At 41.3% G+C, this 22060-nt stretch overlaps 1 protein-coding gene across 4 annotated transcripts in view; it reads right to left on the bottom strand.

Moving 5' to 3' along the window:
* The window catches only part of jade2 (jade family PHD finger 2), a 202354-nt gene that overhangs the window by 59045 nt on the left and 121249 nt on the right, over positions 1-22060 (bottom strand). For all 4 annotated transcript variants that reach the window (XM_062970359.1, XM_062970360.1, XM_062970358.1 and 1 more), the window contains one exon: positions 2288-2499. In XM_062970359.1, coding sequence (XP_062826429.1) covers positions 2288-2499 — 212 coding nt within the window. The remainder of the gene's footprint in view (positions 1-2287; positions 2500-22060) is intronic.

Raw genomic sequence — 22060 nt, forward strand, 5'->3', positions numbered from 1 at the left:
GTCTGCCCATCCTGTAGTCTAACATGCAAGACATTCTTTTGATTCACAGACTTCCTTAGCTATAAAACTCCTAGGGGGAAATGTGCTTAAAGTAGGTTACTATGCCATGACAAATGAAAGTAGAGGAGAGGAAGGAGGCCAACCAGTCTGCATGGAGTTACTAGATACACAGCAGGTCAGAAAAAGAAAAGAACAGATTCACGGGAGACTAAATTTACAGGGCCCTATATGCCTTTGAATGCTATGAAGTTTAGCTACTATCCCCCAGACATATGGGGCTACTTCAATGGAAATACTGCACTTACGCTCCACAATCTATTTATGGCAACTTATATTTTTCACACTAGAGCCAATTCTTCCTCATAAAGCTGCCTTTGTAACCTAGTAGGGGTGACCTGCTTTTCCTGGAATTTCTTTTTTCAGCAAGACTGGAAAACAGTACATATGACTGAAGTCACCAGAGTCTTCTGACCAAAGCTTTGAACTGCCATGACCTCTGTCGGGTGCTGTCCATCCCATGACTCCCCCACCCCCTCTTCCCTTTTTTTCCTGAGATGATCATTTCTGATGGAAATCCCACCAGCATGTGGCAGCACTAAAAGTGCAAGAAACACAGAAGAAGGGTTTTTTGTTCTATGAACATTGCACCTTAAGGAAGCTTAAGAAAGATCTACCTTTAATTGAGTCTCTGAACAACAGAGACTCAGCTACTCACTATTGATTGCTAATTGGTGGCTTGACTTCAATGGACCATAATTGATTGCTTATCCTTCTGAAGGCTAGCCTCAAATCTTAACTAAATAGACTGCTTGCCTCTTACTGTCTATTAAATTCAACATGAGCAGCTTATCAGGAAGGTTGTCTATATTGTACTTAATCAAGGTTAGTGAACAGTACAACTTGTCTAAAAGATGTGTAAAGCAGATGTGTAAAAGTGTAAAGGTTAAAGACATTCCAGATTGCACTATTCATGATTAACAAGAGAGAGAAAACCCAAATAAGGTGAAAAGCATTATGATCTTACTACCATGCTGTATGGGAAAGAAATTTTACCTTAAGCCTAACTAAATACTTAAATCACCTTAAGCCTAACTAAATACTGAAATGCTGGAAGAATCCACTCTCTTTTAGTAAAGACAATAATATTATGAATAAAATCTGTAACAATGTATGTAATTAAGTATCATACAGGCGCAGTCCTATACAGTTAAGAAATGCAGAGGGTATACAGGAGAATATAAATAAGCTCAGATGTTGGAAGCATTATCTACTTGGCCAGTAGCACAGAGCTGCTTCAAAGGTAATCCTGAAATTGTGTTCTTACTTTTAGTATTTACTGAAATAAATACTGTAAAAATACATTGTTGTTATGGGGCTTCAAGTAATTTTTGACTTACTGTAACTCTAAGGCCAACATAGGGTTTTTGTGGCAAGATTTGCTCAGAGGCAGTTTGCTACTGCCACCTTCTAAGGCTGAAAGAGTGAAATTTGCCAAAGGTCACTCAATGGATTCCTGTAGTCAAGAAGAGATTTGAAACCTGCTCTCCCATAATCCTAGTCCAACACCCAAGCCACTACACTACGCTGGCTCTTAATAAATAAATGCTAACTGTGAATAAACAATCTAATTTTCCTGCTGCAAGAGCAGATGCAGCAGGCAACAGTAGGTATGGGAGGGTATTTCTGCAACAACATCATTCTTGGTCTTGGCATATGTCTGAAGACAGAAGAGAAGGCTGAGAGTAGACTTGATGGCCATGCATAAATATGTGAGGGGTGGGGAGGGAGCAAGCTTGTTTTCTGCTGCCCTGGGGACTAGGATGCAGAACAATGGCTTTAATCTACAGGAAAGGAGATTCCACCTGAACATTAGGAAGAACTTCCTAACTGTGAGAGCTGTTTAGAAGTGGAACTCTCTGTCCCGGAGTGTGGTGGAGGCTCCTTCTTTGGAGGCTTTTAAGCAGAGGCTGGATGGCCATCTGTTGGGGATGCTTTGAATGCGATTTCCTGCTTCTTGGCAGGGGGTTGGACTAGATGGCTCATGAGGTCTCTTCTAACTCTATGATTCTATGGTAGCCCAATCCAGTGGTTCCCAAATTTTGGCCCACTTGATGTTTTAGACCTCAGCTTTCAGAATTGCTGGCTATTGTGTAAGCTAGCTAAGGCTTCTGGGAGTTGAGGTCCAAAACACCTGGAGGCCCAAAGGCTGAGAACCACTGACCTAACCTAAACTCTGTCCTTTAAGGGACAGAACTGGTGCTTCACCACACCAAGCAAAGCTACTCACCTGATGCACACAGACATTGCATTTGTCACAGAAAACCATCTCATTGCCATCCTCTCCTTCTGGTGAGCGACACACATCACACACAACATCCTCGTCATACTCTATGCCAAGGCCTTCCTCTGTTTCAATGGCAATGTTCATATTCTCGTAGCACAGTGTCTCCAGTTCTTCCAGCACTCTTTCCAAGGTGAATTCATCCATTTCTGGTTTTTCTACATTGGGGAAAAAACAGTAAAGCTCAATTTGATCTGTCTTGAAAAGGTCTCACTTTGCTTCTGCAAGGAGATAGATCTTAACTGAAGTGGGACAGGAGGAGAAAGCCTATTTCAGTTCCAACCATTTAATTAAGTCAACCCAGAGTCAGTTGCTTTGCCCAGCAATACTTGTTCACAAACCTTGAGTAATGAGAGGAAGATGGTTCATGGGCATGATAAAATAAGTGGGTGTTACGTTGACCGGTACTCTAATTAGCACAGTTGAAAAATAGGGAGCACATAGCATTGCCAGCTTGACCCTGGCAATGCACAGAACAAATCTGGGCATGCAACGTGTAAGCTGGAAAAGAATGCCTCCCTCCCAAGCCAGTATTTGTGCCTTGCGAGATTGCTACGCTGTTTCTTTTAAAGACAAAAGGTCCATGTCAACCAATCTTGTTTTGTAAGCACCTGAACCCTTTGACTGGAATCTCTCCAACTGTACCCAAGTTATTTAGCAAACAAGGGCTCTCTGTTAACTAGTTCTAAAGGGCCTTTCTTTCACAAGGCTGTATTTCATAAAAGAAGGACTTTGTGTTGTACAGACATATTGATGAAAACAATAAGATCTCATTCAGAGAATGACTGCTTCTGGTTTTGAAGGCTTAGGTTTTATGCAGCTAGTCAGCAAAACAAAAAAGATGCATCCATTAATGTGGTAAAGCAGATCAGTAAAGAGGCCTGAGGCCAGCTAAAGCTAAGCTAATAATAAAGCATGACAGTATCAAAATCCATAGCTTGCAAATCATCTATTATCTGAATCTTCAACAAGAAGGGTTTAGTGTCAGTAAAAATGTGAAAAAGAGATCTGTTTAGAAGATAGTTAAAAAGAACTTCAGATGTGACCCCAATTGTACAGAATGAGCAAGTGGCATTATGTGTGTCAATACAGCTCCTTAAATATATGAAAAATTAATAAAATAAAATAAAACGTTCTATCTCTAAAATGATAGTGCTCTATGATTTTCTTTATCCTTGAAAATGTCCCCATCTTTTTGTGGTTTCTTTCTTTCCTTGTCACCTTTCAAAGCCAAAATACGGTGGTCTGCCTACTTTTATGCATGCCTTACCTTGCATTTTATACTCATTATACCAGATTTCTCAGTAACAACAGCTAACAACATGATCGTGTCAGCGCCTGATCCACAGCAGGAATCATTACCTTGGCATTATACTAAATAAGCTTTATTAGTACAGTAGCAGCAGCTTCTAGCTGCCATCTCTGTTCCATTCACAGCATTAGCAATGATTAGTACTGGCTTAATTTGTCACCTATTTGTGCCATAATGCACTTACCGTTTAGTTTTTAAAAATATTTTTTTGTTTATCAGGTTTTACTATTTTGGATGCTGACAATGAGAAAAAAGCATTTAAATAAAACAAACCATTACAAAATCTGAAAAAACTAATATCACACCAAGTCCTCATCCTCATTCAATGTCACCTTTTTGCCTTTTTTGCAGGAATACCAATACTTTCAATGTAAGTGCTCATGCATCCAGCATTTACTTTAAGACTGGCTAGAGCATCATAGCTCCAGATTTACTTTTAAAACACTAAGGAAGCAGGGCATCTCAGAGGGATACTTTGAAAAGTGCTGTATTTGCTGAGAATCCTGCTGCTACCTGTTATATGTTGCTATGGGTATTTGCATGACATTTCCCCCAATGAAGTTTAAATCCATGAATAAATGATGATGATGAAAAAGAAAACACAACAGGTGACCACAATTAAATCAAGGAGATACAATTACCTATCTGAACTTCAAGAGCGATGCAGATTATCTCCTTCATAACCAGAAGCATGCAAATTCCTTTCAGCAACTGTTGTCATCTTAACGTGAACGATAATGATATTGATATTTGTGATAAAGGATAATTGTGTGGTTATTTTTAATACTGATGCATTACATTCATTCTGAGAAATTTAGAGCTTAAACTGATCTGTAGTGACTCATCCGCTCTAAACCACTAGCCCGGATTCAAAATCCAAGCTGCCATCTTTCCTCCCATTTCTTCCCCTCCCAATAATTTCCCTGGGAATGCAGCAGGATCCCCAGGGGCGTTTTATCTCCAGGAATGCTGCCAGGGTGTTCAGAGCAGCCAAGCCGCTACTTGACAGCAAGTTTCCCTACTCCAACAAAATAAACTAAAACTAACACCAGGGATGAACAGCTCCCGAGGCAACTTCTCTTAAGATTTGACAATCTGTCCCACCAAAGCCTTTTGAATTGTATGGGGGACCCGACTTCACATAGTCACAACAAAGAAATGATTTGTCTAAAGGGGGACTGTAATTGGCACATTTCATATAGATTCAGAGCAATAGATCTGATACATGCCCCCGCTATCCCCTGCTATTGTAATGGGCTTCAAACCCAGGCTGCGTCCCACATGGAGTATCTCTCTCTCCTTTTTAGTATGATCATGGCATAAATTATGAGTTTTTGGTTAAAGGAATTCAGTGGGGAGAAACTGCTGACTTCAAGTGAACCCCCTTCTGTGGTTGAAAGTGGTGGCTTTGGTTTCCTAACTTCTCTGTCTTCTAGTTATTATTCCCAGCTCTCTCCCACACAATCCCACAAGTATTTGGACCTCAATATCCAGCCCTTTTCTTCCCCATTTTCTCTGTTCTTCACTCCTTTCCCCCTCCATCCTCACCTCTTGCCAAGAACATTTAAAGTATTTCAAAATCCTAAAAGGAATCGTGTCTATGGTATTAAACAAAAGATGGAGATAGACTGTTGCAACTGTGAAATTAGAAGGAGGCACATGTGATCTACACAATTCATCTAGATAGCAGCAGCATGTCAATTTTCTTGGTGAAGAATTTGGATATGGCTCGGAAGACACACTGTTCTGTCTACTATGTCCATGGACACTTAGGCAACCTATGAGATTCTCAAGGAGCTGTCTCTTTTCATGATGCCTGCCTTTGCCTGACAAGTTTAGGCAAGGATCCGCGTTGGCATCTCACATGTCTGTGTCAGTCTGGGATTCAGCCAGCCAGACAAGACAGTTCCCTACTAGGGCTTTTTTCAAATGCTAGAATTGTTAGGTCAGAACATGCAGAGAAATCTGACAGTACCGGTTTTATTGCTGGCAAACCTGATGGATGACAACGGGATACTTTTGAAAATCAAATTTGGTAGAATAGTATCTCATGGTGTTTGTAGTGGTGCCGACTATTGTCTTTTTTTTAAAAAGGACTCAACTAGTCATCTGCTATATAGCAACTCTCATGCTTCTGCTCCTAAATATAGCTACTGCCCTGAATTGGACGCAGCAGCACAAAAGGACACTCACTGTCCAGTCTGAGTTTCAAGATCAGCACCTTTTAGGTTGGCCTCATCCTGAACAGAAGAAAGTGACCTTTAACAAAAAAAAAAGTCAGCCATTCTTTCTGACCAAGATAGAAGGCCTTGGAGAAGAAACAAGTTAGCAAATTAGCCATTTGATAATATTATAAGTGATCAAGACAAATTCTGAAAACAAACACTACACAATGCTGTATCTATGGCACTTTATGTCTTATTCCTGGGGTTAAGCATCAGAGGGCAGTAACACATAACAGTATCATTTGTCTGTATGTAAAGTGAAGGTATAGAAAAAGGCCTTCATTCTGCACAACAGCAAAAGCCAATAAACAAGCTGTTCCAAAAAATTCCAAGCTGTTTTGATGGCAACTAGAGAAGTGAGGGCCCATTAAGCAAAAGCAAAACAAACACCACCACCACTATCTTTATTTATACTCCGCCACTCTCCCTGAAGGGACATGGGCGGCTCACAGAAGCACTACAAGTGCCACATATATAAACAACAATATGTAAGTATAAATACAGTGACATAAGTATAAAACAACAATGTATATAAAATCCCACCAATAAAATTGGAAGAGTATAAAATTATTAAAAAATTTAAAACACAGTAGAACCTGCAAATAAGCTGGCTATCTGCCCTACCAGATCAAAGTGCGGAGCGGCACAATCGGTGGTTCATCAAGTTGACTATAGATTACACAGGGTCAAAGATCTGTCTGAAGAGCCATGTTTTTAAACTCGCCCAAAAGGCTTGAAGAGTGGGGGCTAAACTAATTTCTTTAGGGAGGGTATTTCAGCGCCAGGGAGCCACCACCAAGAAGGCCCTCTCTCTTGTCCCCACCAACCATACTTGAGACAGTGGTGGGAGCGAGAGAAGGGCCTCCCCAGAAGATCTCAATGCCCACACTGGCTCATGGAAGGCGATGCAGTCTCAAAGATAGGTTGGATCCGAATGATAGTAAACCTTTATTTCCTAGCTACAAAATGAAGGAGATTGTTATGGTAGGGCATCAGTGAATGCTTGTTGCTGAGAATCTACTATCAGAATGGTGTGCACATGGGAGACTATGACACAACCAGGAAGACGTCTCTCCCTCTCAAAAACAAAAGGCATTGAATGGAATCATACAAGTAGAAGTATATTGTTATCACTTTGTGTTGAGAATTGGTACTAGGTATTCAGAAGAGGATAATGGTGACAAAGAGCATGGAAGTTCCTTCGTTTGAACAACAATTTGGAAGATTCTGGGAAAAAGGTATCAAAAGTTCTTCAAGGGCGGCAACAAACAAATAATTGTAGGTTAGCACAAAATACATTACCTTTTCTCATCTGTAAGCCAGATCCTGGCTTCTCTAACCAATTGTGGTTAAAACCAGTATTATCTTAGGGCCAGTGTTGTGTCTGCTCCTGAAAACCCACTATTTTCTTCCGTGAAGCAGGACTAAAGTGAAAGTGACGTGAGAAGGTGCAGAGAGATCTTTCAAGGGAAATGTAATGCCAACTATGTTAATTGCAGAGTTGACAAAAGGACTGGAAGAGTGCCTATTTCATTCTAAGTGGAAACAAACTTCTCATACTTGCAACTGGATCTTACCCTACACCTTCTGTTACAGCCTATTCCTCCTGACTAGGGAGGTTGTAAATTTTTCATTGCTAGTGATACTGCCTGTTGAATCCACAAGAAAGGGAACACAACTAATGAAAAATTGCTCCCATCTCCTAGCTTCAGGACATTTGAAAGCAAAGAGCTGGGTGCCACTGAACTTTTCAACAGTTCAGTGCATGCAAGAATTATACACAATGATTGCATGAATAGCGACATACCCACCAATTGTGGCTTGCTGGTTCTATGCCATAACTCTTGGTGTATCTCTTTTACACATATAGAAACATACACACTTGAAGTCCATTTATGTGTAATTACATTAGTCCTGTAATTAGTTTGCCAAGCTCCACTCACAAGCACCCTAGAGCCTATTCAAGTGACAAATGTACTTGGTGGGTACAAAGCGATTAATGACTTATGAATTACTAAACAACGAGGCCGGAGGGTAAAGTTCTTTTCCCATTTATGCTCCATTTAACTTCCTCAGAATCAAATAAAGTTATTGGCATTCATAAAGACATTCTCCACCCCTCAATATTTTTCAACAAAGGGCAGAATTGCTGCCTACTGACAGTGGAGACTCCGTTTCAGTCACCAAGTGTATTTGCTTCAGCCAGGAGCCTTTCTTTAGCAAGGAAGTGGTGTTTCTATACTGACGATATCCAGTACTTTTCATGCTAAAAGTAATAAAATAACGTTATATGCAAGTGGATGTGAAAAGGTCTCTTGAAATAGATCGGGATTCACTGGAATAGATATGAGATAATAACCTCAGGCACAGTTCTAAAGGGATGTGTAATTGGATTATTACTAATAGCTGAGCAATTCCATTGAATAGCCAGCATGGCATTCCCTGGGAAAGCTGCAGTCTCCCTACTGGAAGCCAGCCATTATTTTATAAAGGGAAGGATATAAAACATGGTAGAAATAGCTCCTGTTTGATGCAAGCCTGTTAAGATTGCCAACTTTTTAAAGGTGTACCTCCTATGCCTTTAACAGCCACGTGGGGATGCTTCCGTTATTGCTTTTATGCTGAGGGATGGCTGCTTTGTTAAATACAGGTTGGGCATCCCTTATGCAGAATTCTGAAATGCTCCAAAATTGTCGAGATATGTGACTGAGACAGTAACACCTTTACTTTCTAATGGTTCAATGCACATAAACTTTGTTTCATGCACAAAATTATTAAAAATATTGTATGAAATTACCTTCAGGCAATGCATATAAGATGTATATGAAACATGAGTGAATTGTAAGTTTAGACTTGTGTCTCATCTCTAAGGTATCTCACAATGCACATATTCCAAATAGAGGATATTCCAAAATCTGAAAATATCACAAATCCAAAACATTTCAATTCCAAGCCTTTGGACAAGGAATATTCAACCTGAATCTCCCTGACATGCTGCATATAAAGAGGGAGAAGAGCTCCTAGATGAAAAGTTTTCCACTCTTGTGTTTGCTGGAGACAATGCGGGCAAGACTGAAAGGCAAAGGATCACACTGAAACCTAACAAAGGGCATAAACAAAAGCTTGCATTTAACCTTTTATTTAACTGGTTGGTTGGTTTTGTGTATTTAATAGCCCACTACTCTTCAGTATTTCTACTTCTGAGCTTTGCCAGGGGTGAGAGGATCCACTTTGTATTAGTAATAAGCTCTTAGTTGAATAGTTTCAAACAACTGTCCACCTGATATTGGTGGTTTCTTTTCAGTGGAATAGTGGATGTGCTCCCAGTTTTAGTCTAAACTTCAAAGGTGCAATCCAAGGTGCTGAAACCTATCCCCAAAATAGATTCAGCAGCCAGGCTCCTTCCAGAGAAAAAAAATCTGGCTAAATTGTTTATCAACCCCACTGCCTTGGAAGTCACTAGCTGCAATGGGCAAACATAAAACTCCAATTCATTTTAGTCACACTTTTCTTTCTTCAACCACCTCACAATAGCTGGACTACCTAGTGAAGGCTGGACTTGGCAGGCTGATCACCTCACTAGCAAAAGGATTAACACTTTTCAATTACATTCACTTTTTCCAACTTTCTAAGTGCTTTGATAACGAACTGCTTAATTAACCAGGGAGGAATATTAACAGATGAGCCACCTTGTGTAATAACTGAAACTTATTTCCAACTAAACTGCGCTTCAGCTGAAATCAATTTACTGAAACCAGAACTCCTTCCACCCCACCGAGTATATTGGAGAGGATGATAAAATTGTTCATGAGCAACAATTTTAAGACCACTGACTGTGCCATTAGTTGACTCATAATGTATAAATTGGATTGTTTCTTCCACTCTGTGTGTGTGTGTGTGTGTGTGTGTGTGTGTGTGTGTGTACATACGTCATGAATTGATATATATTTCAGTAATATTGCTATTACCCTATTCATGTATAAAAGGGATTTTCTTTTCATTTGTTTCCATTTTCTTTTATTGTACTTGGCAACTCAATACAATACAACAGCTCACAAATAGGTGACTGTGCAGCTATTTTTCTTTAGAAGAAAAGCGTGAGTAGTATTCAGATCAAAGTCAGAATTTCCTTTTTAGTAAACTTTACTCTTACTTTTAACATTCCCTCTGTCTATCATTTAAAACAATCCTACTGTTTTAGAATCCATATGGATTGGTTTCTCTAAATCTGAGATTACGATCTACCTCACAGGGATGGTGTGGGAAATGGAACATGAAATATGCTATCAAAGCATAAATAGGATTAGTTCCTCACTACTCCTGAAACAAACCAAACAAACTCTGAATGTTAGTCAAAAAGACCCTTGCCAACAACTGATTAGATTGTGCAATATTGACAAAGATGCCAACTGCTTTCAAAACTTTCAAAAAGTCTTAAGATACAGTGCCTTATGAACTGGACATTGTGAATTTGGGAAAAGGTTTTCCCGACAGTTTGACATGAAGCTATGTTCCCTCTCAAGAATTCTGAACCATAAATCCTGAATGAAGTGTAATGATGATGAGGTCAAGCTACATCAGACGCTAGCAACACTCTCACTTATGGCCAATTTCACACCATCCTCTGCTGAATATGATGGCAGACCAGCAAGGTCATAGCCAGAAAAAAATTTCGGGAGGGGGGGGGGGTTTGAACCCCTGACCCACGCGACCCCCGGGTTCAGACTTGTCAATATCTGCTTGAGATAGTGCCTGGAGGGACTCTTAATGTTTTGCGTCTCATAGACTTAGCATGGGGATTTGGTTAACCAGTTAAAATTCATGAGTAAACCAGGTTTTTTTTAACCTAAAAAATTTCAGGGGGGGGGGGTATTGAACCCCTAACCCCCCCCCCCCTCCAGCTACAGGCCTGCAGACCATCCATTGTTCCAGACTAGGTGTGTGTGTGCATGAAATGAAATGTTCATGCATCCTCCCAGCATCATTACTGTATCCCTACATACCTCATTTAGGCTTCTCTTCAGCAAGGTCATGAGGCAGGAGTTTGACCAGCCTGACTACTACAATTTTGACCAGGAGCCAGTTAAAGTTAGAGATAGTTCACTAGTACCAAGATGACTTGGGTTTATACTAGAAGAGGACAAGGCCAAAACACATATGCCAGGAACTTGCTGCCATACTATGTTGGTGTAACTATACCAGGGAAAAGATTGTGAAAGTAGGAAGGCACTGAGGGAAGAGACTAGTCAAGCACATTTGTTCTGCCTTCCTTTGCCATCATTGTGCTACCGTAGAAAAAATAAAACCCCTACCACACTGAACCAACAGGATTTCAGTTTAAAACAGGGCAAAATGCACCTTCCTCTAAAGCATCCCAAAATTGTAAGAAAACCACTACGACGATTTTCCATTATCTAAACCACCCCAAATGGTTCAATGTGGCTCCAAAGCAATACAGTCCCCGAAACCCTCCCTAAACCTTATTTTATATATTACTACCAAAATTGGCCAATTTAAAGTGACGAGATTCCACTCCGGGGGTCCATTTACATTTTGTAATTAGAGCACTATTATTCCACTTTTACTGTCATGGCTACATCCTATGGTATTTGGGGGGTTTGCATTATAGAGAGGGACATTAAAAATTCTCAGCCAGAGCACTCTAATGGCTCCCTAGACTGCAAACCGTAATCTGTGGAATCTGCAGTATAGAACTATGGCAGTTAGTAGTAACACTAAAACTGTATAAGTGGAATAATAACACTAAAACTAGTCTGAATGGCCCTTTGGTCATGTAAGGCCCACCAGAGAGTGCAGGGATTGAAAATAGGCTTCAGTCCTTCCACAATTGCCCACTCCGGGCTGAAAACCTCAAATCACAAATATCAAGATTTCTCATGCAGCATGAGATTAATGTAAATGGCCGCAAACCTTATTAAGGATCAGAATGAGTTAAGAAGAAGGATTGTGCATGCTAGTCATAAACAAGTGTATATATAAACTATTATCTCTCAGTCGTGCTTTAGCTATATATTCTTGCATGGCAGATGGTTTTTGTGTCTTCCCAACTCTAGGATTCTATATTAACGCTATTCCAACAAAGGATGAGGTCAATATGAGTTTCTAGAATGAGATCAAGGGGCAAAATGTTCCTATGCCAGAGGCAAATAATTCCAAAATCCTGGAAGGATTATCCCAGCCAGGCAAGTCCAAGCTCTTTCTTACCCTAAAACAAGTGATTAAAACTTTGTCAGATGTGTACAAGTGTCCATATATAAATACATAGAACTATTTCCCTTGATGTCTATAAGACTTGCTTTCAACTAGAATGAGAGTGAAATTCCTATAAGATCAGCCTAAATTCTCAATTAGTGCCAAGATAATTATTTAGATGTAGATGGAATACTTTCAGGCTTCCTTTCTCTCTCCCTCTATTTGCTTTTATACTATTATTGTTTCCTCTATTATGGAAGTGGGGAGACAACCATTCTTTGTTCTTCACTGCATACCTAGAGGGATGTTTTGAGATGCTGAGATAATACAACTGTGAGTCTACAGAAACCCTTCTCAATAAATGAAACAAAAGACAATGAGCACCTGAATCAGAAGTGTGCTGTGAAGCTTCCAAATACACTTCACTATGAACATATCCTGCTAATGCACTTAAAAGATTTACAGGAACCAATTATCACCCTTTATACCACCCACCAACATCAATTATTGCTAAAATTTAAGCTAATGGCAGAATGTTTCCAGGAGCCACTCCATAATCATTGCTCTCTCCTTCTGCCTCTGCAATCAAGCATTGCTTGCTCTCGCAAATCTGTTCTGGGGCAGTTCTGATTAAGACCCATTTCACAGTACCCATTTACAGGGCTATGATGCCACTTTTCCCTGCATCAAACAGAAACCTGGAGCTTAAGACGGAGCACTTAGAGCTCTCTGCCAGAGAGCTCTGGTGGGTCACCAAACTTCAAGTCCTAGTATTTTACTCGATGCAGCCATGGCAGTTAAAGTGACCTCAAACTGCTCTAACTGTGAAAGGTTAAAAGTGTCCTAAGAGGCTGCCCAGAGATGAAGGTGTGGCTGGCTCCACCTGTGATGGGGTCCTGAGAAAGGGTCACCAATTTCGCCTCATACAGCCCTCTTCCTAGGGGCTTAGTGGGTAATGGGGAAAGCAGTGGAGTACAGACTAGTGATAACGGCAAGAGCTGCAGCCCTAGCAGGAGCCATTGCATTCAGGTATCTGGAAGGAATTGGAACATTCCCCTCTTTTATCTCCTGCAGTCACTCAGCCAATCCACTTCCCATGTAGAAGGCAAAAGGGGGTTTTAGTCATTCTCCCTAATGGGCCCCCTATAGCATTCCCTTTTTTGGGAACTGGTGAAATTCAATACTGAAATCTCCCTATCACCCCCCCTCCACCCCCAACGTGCTCCTCTTAGAGCTGGGCAGCAAGGGGGAATCAATCTTAGAGGGGTCACAAATTGGTTAGATCAGGAGAACTGAAGTGTGGAACTCTTTGCCCCGGATTGTGGTGGAGGCTCCTTCTTTGGAGGCTTTTAAACAGAGGCTGGATGGCCATATGTGGGGGGTGCTTTGAATGTGATTTTCCTGTTTCTTGGCAAAGGGTTGGATTGGATGGCCCATGAGGTCTCGTTCTCATTCTATGAAGAAGGGGTTAAAATGGCAATTTTACTGCTACAGTAACTTATGCTCCTCTGGTGGTGGTGATTAAGGGTCCGCCTGGATATTTTTGTTTCTTTAAGGATACATGCAACTCAACTCAGTTCAAAAGGTGTTGCTGGTGATGGGTCCTGGTTTGGCCCCAGCATCAGCTCAGTCATTACTTGGGCAGCCATTGGGTAAGATGATAATACTCAAAAATGTGGGACAAGAGGAACATCACAGGTGGATTGATTCAGTCAAGGATGTCATGGCTGCTATGAGTTTGCAGGGTCTGAGTAGGGCAGTTGAACTCTAGAGCGCTTGGAGGTCTCTCATTCATAGGGTTGTCATGGACAGAAGCCATTATAATGCTAAATAAAAAGAAGAAAATACCAAGTGATGGCAGCAAGTGTATCAAAGAGTACATTTTAACTCTCTGAAACAATTTCTAATAGTTTAGGTAAATGATAAAGTAAAATAAACGGAAAGTTGTGTGTGTTTGTGGGTGGTGGTGGTATTGAGACTATTAAATAGTCTTCTTCTTGTTAAGTAAGTAAGAAAGAAAGAAAGAAGACTTCGTACTGCACCAGGGGTACTACTGTACATTTTTACTTAAATTACAGTGTTCCCTCACTTATCGTGGGGGTTATGTTCCAAGACCACCTGCAATAAGTGAAAATCCATGAAGAAGGGACGCTATTTTTATTTTAATATTTATACATTATTTTAATAGTTAGGTGGCCTTTCTCCCCCTTGCAAGGCCCGGGGAACCAGTGAGGCTTTCTCTACCAGCGCTGGTGGGCCCCTTGCTCCGTGCCCACCATGTTGCTCTGGTTGCTCTGTTCCTTCTTCCCTGGCTGCAGGAGCAGAGGCAGCCAGAGCAACATGGCGGGCACGAAGCAAGGCGGCAGCCCTGAGGAGGAGAAGCAGCAATGGGGGTAAATACATAAATAAATAAATTATAAAATTTCCCACAAAACAGCGAGGGAGCGAAAAGTGAATTGCGAAGTAGCGAGGGAACACTGTATCACTTTTTATTTTTTTATGTAAGGCCTTAAAATTCAAAGTGCTGGTTACGCTCTCTATAACATTACTCAGTTTATGTCAAGAGTCAGACGCCAATTAGCGAACAAAAATAGAGTTTATTCAGCAGATAAGCCAAAAAGTAATGTTAACACATAAAAAACCTTGAAACACTTCACTATCAGTGCTTCAAGAGCAGTTCAAACAAAAATATAATTCAGCAACACAAGCAGGTAAAAACAAAGCTAAACAAACTTAGTGCAAACTGCACTTTCTGAGTCCAAGCCCTGCCAGCCGGCTCTGTAGTTTTCAAAGGAACAGTTCCCAAAAGAAAACACCAAATTGGTCAGGAAACAAACAAACAAACTAAGAATGCAGTAGACTGCTTCCACAATGTGGATAAAGCCGAAGGCTCCAAAAGGATGGTGAAAAGACGTCGTCCGGGATTCCAAGGTCAGGTCAGGAGATAACAGCGGTGTCCAAAGAGCAAGCCAGCAATCAAAAGCCGATAGTAGTCATCAATCACAGGGCGAAGGCAGTAGCAAGGTCAAATTCCGATCCAAGGTCTGAAGAGGGTGCAGTCATCCAAAACAGGTCCACGATAAGACACAGCGAGAGCCAAGCTAGGTGATAACAGCAGATTCAAATCATAGTCCAAGTCCAGTCTTCATGGAAACACAGAGATCCCAATGGCGCCTCAGCAACACCTTGCCACACGCAAAGTGCAGTGGCCAAACATTCCCATTTTATTCCCCTTCCTCCTGGGTGACCAAACACTCACACCCAAACACCAGGTGTCCCAAATCTACTCAGAGTCTGAGCTCCACACAGCTAGAGCTCGTGGATCTGGAGTACCTAGCAATTAGTCGGAGTCCCAATCATCCTGCCCACACTTAGCCCCATGAACACTTAAAGAACCATCCTCCCTTCTCCAAGCATCCCAATTGGGATCAGCTCCTGCAGAAACCCCAGGTTCAGAAGTATCCATAGACCCCAAATCCCCAGACATCTCCGGTGGCTGTGCCCATTCAGTGCCCGCTTCCCCAGCCACCACCTGTTCCTCAGCATCTATCTCCCCATCTGAATCTTCCTCAGAAGATCCCCCATATAGCTCTCTAAGTCGCTTCCTGCGCAACTCCTCCAGTGAACCCTCATCACGAGGGTTTTTTCTTCCTCTTCGAATTCCATCCCCATCAACCATAATCCCCAAAGGCGCAGTCACAACAGTTTAGGTACAGACTATTATATCTTCCTAAATGTGGCTGCTGGAGCTTTCAGATCTGCAGAGAAGAGCTTTCTTTTGGGCCCACTATCATCACTGGGATGTTTGGTGAGGATACAAGAGATTTTCTCAATGGTTGCTCTCAAGCTGTGGAACTCCTTTCCATGGGAGACCTGATTGCCCTCCTCCTTGCTGACTTTCCACCAGCAAGTAAAGTGGGGAGACATTTCATTTTTACTATACTGTGAGAGGTGGGGGTTTTAATGAGGGGGTGGACTTGTGTTTGTATTTTAGTATGTTTTTAAAATGAGTTTTAACTTGTGATTTTAACTTGTGGTTTCTGAGAGGAAGACTGGTGCAATACTATTTCAACTAGAAAGATGACCTAATTTTAAATGGTTTAAATAGTTTTTCTATGTACAGGTTTTAAATGTTGCTTTTATGTAATTTCTTGAAAAGATTTTGTTTTTAATTGTGTTGTAGTCTACTTTGAGAACCACAAATTACTTAAGTAATGTGACATTTTAATAAACAGAATTAGCTGTATTGCTTTATATCACACCCTAGAATACTTAAACTGAATGACCGCAAAGACAAACAAAAGCAACAAAATAATAAAAATTATATAATAGCCTCATCACATTGAATATCTGAAAACAGCATAAAACCAAAAAACAAAACAAAAACCCAATCCTTTGTGCACTGTGCGGAGAGCCAAAACCAAATAAGTTTGGCCTCTTGAAGAGCTTTAAAGTTTAGACTAAAATACAGACTGACCTCAATGGCATGAAATTCACCAGTTGCTACTAACAGATGCATTCTGTTCTTGGACTATTTTAAAAAGTGTCTGTTAAGTGCCTGAACCACCAAAGGGGTAATAATTAACAGATTTTTCAGAACAACTGGATGCTGACCAATTTCTTCTGACAAAAGTTGTCCTACAGAGAGCACTTTGATTCTGATACAACATTCTGCACCTGCATGCTTCAGTGTTCCCATGGAGGCAAGTATTACCCTGGAAGAGACCTTGGGTTTCTGTATTTAGAAAGCTCTTATTAGGATCGATTGTTTGAGTGCATTTACCTACTTCATGTTGTGAACGTAACAACATAGCCTGTGGCTGCGTACATTAAAAGAAACAATTGTATTTCCAATATTACACATGTTCTGCAAAAAGCAAGAAAATATTAAGAAAAGGCCAATGAATTCAATCTGGTTTAACCAAGGGGGTGGCTTCAAAGAGGCAACGGTGAAAAACTATGTGGGATCTAGCTCTCCAATCTGTTTCCAAGGTTCCTGCAGCTGCTTGTTCATATCTAATTCCTATGATTGACTGCATCTTCCATTAAAAACTGTTAACACAGTTAAGTGACAGAGGATTTTACTGGGTTTTCTGTTCATGCATCTGATTACTTCCACAATAAGCTTATTATCCTTAAGTGAGAACAAAATGTGCAGCCTCCAGTTGAATAACACAATAGTTGTTAATGGGGGAAAAACCTTACAAACTGATTAAAGCAAAGATTGAGAGACTTTCAGGGATGCAGCCCAGGATTGCATGACACCAAGGTTATAGCCACTCCTCTCATCACTGGGGCAAGCTAGAACGTCTCCAGCTGAGACTTCAACAGGAGACTTGCCATTGCCTTTTATAGTCTCCTCTCAAAGGAGGAGAAATGAAGTATTTGAGGTGATACTTGTAAAAATGGGAGGAAATCTAAGGACAAAGATTTTTCTTTCTTCAAGTGCTTGCCTGCTAGCTGCTTACTTCTTTATCCATTTGGGCAGATGGAGTCAACTGTCATACCCAGGAACCAGCCAAGAACAGTGTGGCTCCTGCAAACATTAACTGAGTGCATGGTTGGCTTTCTATATTGATGGTATAGTTGTCATTACTGGTTAGGGTACAGGTGGGTAATTGCAAGGACCGCTTTATGGACTGCACCCAAACTACTTTATAGACTGCACACCACCACAGGAAACTCAAATATCTGTTTTTCTTTGCAGTCAATCTCAAAATGGAGACTGAAAGTAAATGCCATATTATTTCTCTTCCTTCAAGAGGGGCTACAGAGGTGTTTGTGGATACTGAGGGATTCTAGGGCACTTGTGAGGATAAGGTGACTGTGTTATCATGTATTTGGGGGGCTTTCTGCATGGTCTAGGGTAAATATTTCTAAAAAGTAATGCTTGTTTTTTCATGAAACTGTGGGGCTCTGGAGCAGGCAGAGAGGAGGGAATTGGCCTGTTCTCTGATGGAATATTTTAGGGCCCATAAAATGGGCTACATTTTCCACATGTATATCTCAGGTCACACTATGTTGAGTCTGTTGGGTGATGTCTTGAGAAGGGAGACGGTTTAGCAAAATTTTTCACTTAGAATGAGTATGAGAAGGTTTCTTAGAAGGTTCCCCATCCTTGGATTAGGGATTAACTCCCTGCAAGATCTTTCTTTAATCAAAACTATATACGAACAATAAATGCATCTTCTGCCTATTTAATGGCATCTCTGGTCTATTTCTGATATACCAATGAAAGTCTGGTGTGAACAAAGATGATATTTACAATAGAGGTTTGTGGAAAGATATTTTGAAGGAAGTGGCTTTGACAATTAAGGAAATTGGAACTCAGACTTAAAAGGACCTTGTTTCCCACATCCAATTGAAAAAATAGAACATGCAACTAAGAAGAGAAGGAAGGTCCTTCAAATATATTTTTTTCTTAGAAAGAGTAGTACTTGTGCACTACTTCAAAATATGTTATAAAAACAGATTTTATTGAATGTAATTAACCCAAATATAAAAGCAGTTTAGTTCCATTAACTGAAGATATCTGTACGGTAAAAAAAAAGGAAAAGTAAATTAAGGAAACCGGAATACAGATCAAGAATTTAAAAAATGAGGCCTGTTTTCTTCTGCCCCAGAGGGCATGACGAGGTCTAATGGTTTGAAGTTACATAACACATTTCGACAGAACGTTAGAAGAAACTTATTGATAATAAGAGTCCTTTGGCAATAACTAACTTCCTAGAGCAGCAGTTCTTAAGTGTGCTCCATGGAGCCTTTGGGACTCCATAAGGCATACTGACAGGCTCCATTTTCCTATTTCCTCTTCCTGTTCTAATGGTGCATGGCAGTGCCAGGCTGCTTCTCTCCTTCCTATTCTTTCCTCCTCCTCCTGCTCCTTCCTTGAGGTCCAGTCATTCCCTGAGGCTCAGCGCATGGGGAAGCGAGGTCCCAGGGGGTGGCCCTGCTCCCACCAGCACCAGGCAGGAGGTCCCTGCATCATGATCGCTACGAGCACCAAGGGGTGCATTTGGCCTGCCTGCCTTCGCCTTCCTTCCCTGCTCCCTCCCTCCACTCTCTCGCCCGACCAGACGTCAACACAGACACTGTGATGACTCATGGGCATTGTAGTCCCATTCCTAGTGCTGTTGTGACTGACGAAGAGGAGAACTTGGGTTTTCCTCCATTTCAGCCAGAAAGGGAACCATTTCAGCCAGAAATTGAGCCTTTGCACCTGCAGGAGGTTTGTCTTCCAGAAATCTCCCAAACAAGCCCGGAGTCGAGTTCTCCCCCTTTTTCGCGCCGTAATTACATTCTCCAGCAGAAAGGAGTGCAACAGGCTAATCGCAGGAGTTTGAGAATAGCAGCAAAGCATTCAGATGATTAAGCCTGTTCCCATGAGAAATTTTAGGGAGTCATACATCTGGACACAGAGATTGACTTTCGTTTCTGGTTCCCCAGAGAAGTGTTCTCTGGTGGGGAAAACAAGGCCTATTTAGGTTCCTTGCTCCCGGAGGGATCTTGCGGAGTCAATTTCGTCAGCAACTGGAGTAGTGTGTGTGGACAGCTACTCCGCTTCCAAGCCTTTGTTCCTGATTCAAGCCTTCGTTTTCCAGCCTTGTTCTTCCACGGATTTTGCCTTGCTTTCCAAGACCCAGCCTTGCCTTGTTTCCCGGATTTTGCCAAGTAAACACCACGGATCTTGTTCTTGTTCCTCGTTCCTTGCTGTCTTGTATTCAAGCCTTGTTTTTCCGAGAGTCAAGTTATTTCCTAGCCTCGTTCAAGTTCTTGGACTAAAGGACCTTGTCATCTCCCCTCACTTTGCCTGGCAAAGTGAGTGTTTCGGTTATTGGATTACAACTTTGGACCTTAATATTTCATATTGGACATTGTTTCTTTGGACTAATTTTGACCTTTCCTGAAAGGTCTAATTCTGGACTATTTTCTACACTTGTTTTTATTAACTTTATATACTCCTTCAATAAAGATATTAGATAGATTCTGGCCTCTGTGTATGGTTATTGGTGCCCTGCAGCCGGGTCGTGACAGACACCGAGGAGAAGGAAAATGAGTCATGCCTGGATCTGACCACTGGGAGCATCTTGCAAATCTCAGCCTGGATCACAAAGCCCCGCTGCTCCTCTTCCTCTCCTCATTCTCCTCCTGGGAGTAGAAGCGTTTTCCTTGCTTTTCTTGCATGGCAGAAATGGGGTAGGACTGGATGGGCCCTGGAGTTGCTCCTATTATTATTATTATTATTATTATTATTATTATTATTATTATTATTTTATGACACAGCAAATAAGATAGATATGCTGGATTTCGTATCACAAAATCACAAGTCGAATACTTCCCAAGTGTCTAGGACTGTGTGATGTATTTTCGGATGATGCGCGCAGATCCCAGTAGGGTGGCCTTTTGCAGTTGGCAGATCGTAATTTTGTCAATGTATATTGTTTCCAAATGCCAGCTGAGATCTTTTGGCATGGCACCCAGTGTGCCGATCACCACTGGGACCACCTGTACTGGTTTCTGCCAGAGTCTTTGAAGTTCAATCTTGAGGTTCTGATAGCGGCTGAGTTTTTCCTGTTGTTTTTCGTCAATGCGACTGTCACCTTGGATGGCAACATCAATGATCCAAACCTTTTTCTTTTCCACAACTGTGATGTCTGGTGTGTTGTGTTCCAGAACTTTGTCAGTCTGGATTCGGAAGTCCCACAAGTATCTTTGCATGCTCATTCTCCAATACTTTTGCAGGTTTGTGATCCCACCAGTTCTTTACTGCTGGGAGGTGATACTTGAGTCATAAGTTCCAATGAATCAATGGGCCACATAGTTGTGCCTCTGTTTGTAGTCTGTCTGTGAGATTTTCTTACATGAGCTGAGGATATGATCAATGGTTTCGTCAGCTTCCTTGCACAGTTTGCATTTTGGGTCATCAGCTGATTTTTCGATCTTGGCCTTAATTTCATTTGTTCTAATGGCTTGCTCCTGGGCTGAAGGGATCAGGCCTTCTGTCTCCTTCTTCAGGTCCCATTCGTGAGCTATAGCCAGGTCTTCTCCTTATCAACTTTTCCTTCAAGTTTGTCAAGGAACTTTTCATGCAATGCTTTGTTGTGCCAGCTGTCAGCTCTAGTTTGTAGTGTGGTTTTCTTGTACTGATTCTTTGTCTGCTGTGTTTTGAGGAGTTTCTGATTTTTGACTTCAATCAAAGCAGGTTCTTCACTTTGCTTTACATATTCTGCCAGGGCATCTTCTTCTTCTTTGACTGCTTGTTTTACTTGTAAGAGTCCTCTGCCCCCTGATCTTCTAGGCAGACATCCCTGCAGTGGTGCAGTGAATGATGAATGGTCATGAGTTTTCTTGTTTTTCTGTCCAAATTGTCCAGTTCCACCTGTGTCAAGTTTATGATGCCAGCAGCATATCTTATGACAGGTATGGCCCAGGTGTTTATGGCCTTGATGGTGTTGCCTCCATTGAGCTTGCTTTTGAGAATTTTTCTGACCCTTTGGGTGTATTCTTTGCTGACCACAGTTTTCACATGTTCATGCTTGATGTTGTCCAGCTGTAATATGCCCAGGTATTTATAGGTCTCTGGTTGGTGACACTTTATTGTTTGGCCATTAGGCATATGTATGCCCTCACTTTCAATGATTTTTCCCTTCTTCAATGCCACTGTTGAACATTTGTCCAAACCAAACACCATGCTGATATCAGTGCTAAAAATTCGGACAGTGTTAGTCAGAGACTGGATTTCAGCTTGCGTTTTCCCATACAGCTTCAGGTCATCCATGTACATCAGATGCAAAATTTTGTGAGATTTCTTAGATGTTTGATAGCCGAGATTTGTTTTTTTTTGTAAGATTGTTGACAGAGGGATCATGGCAATAATGAAAAGCAGAGGGGACAATGAGTCTCCCTGGAAAATTCCTCTTCTGATGTTGACAAGTCCATTGCTTTCATTTCCAACAAACAGTTCAGTTT

The sequence above is a fragment of the Anolis carolinensis genome, chromosome 2, assembly GCF_035594765.1.
Source record: "Anolis carolinensis isolate JA03-04 chromosome 2, rAnoCar3.1.pri, whole genome shotgun sequence".
In the NCBI taxonomy this organism is placed as follows: Eukaryota; Metazoa; Chordata; class Lepidosauria; order Squamata; family Dactyloidae; genus Anolis; species Anolis carolinensis.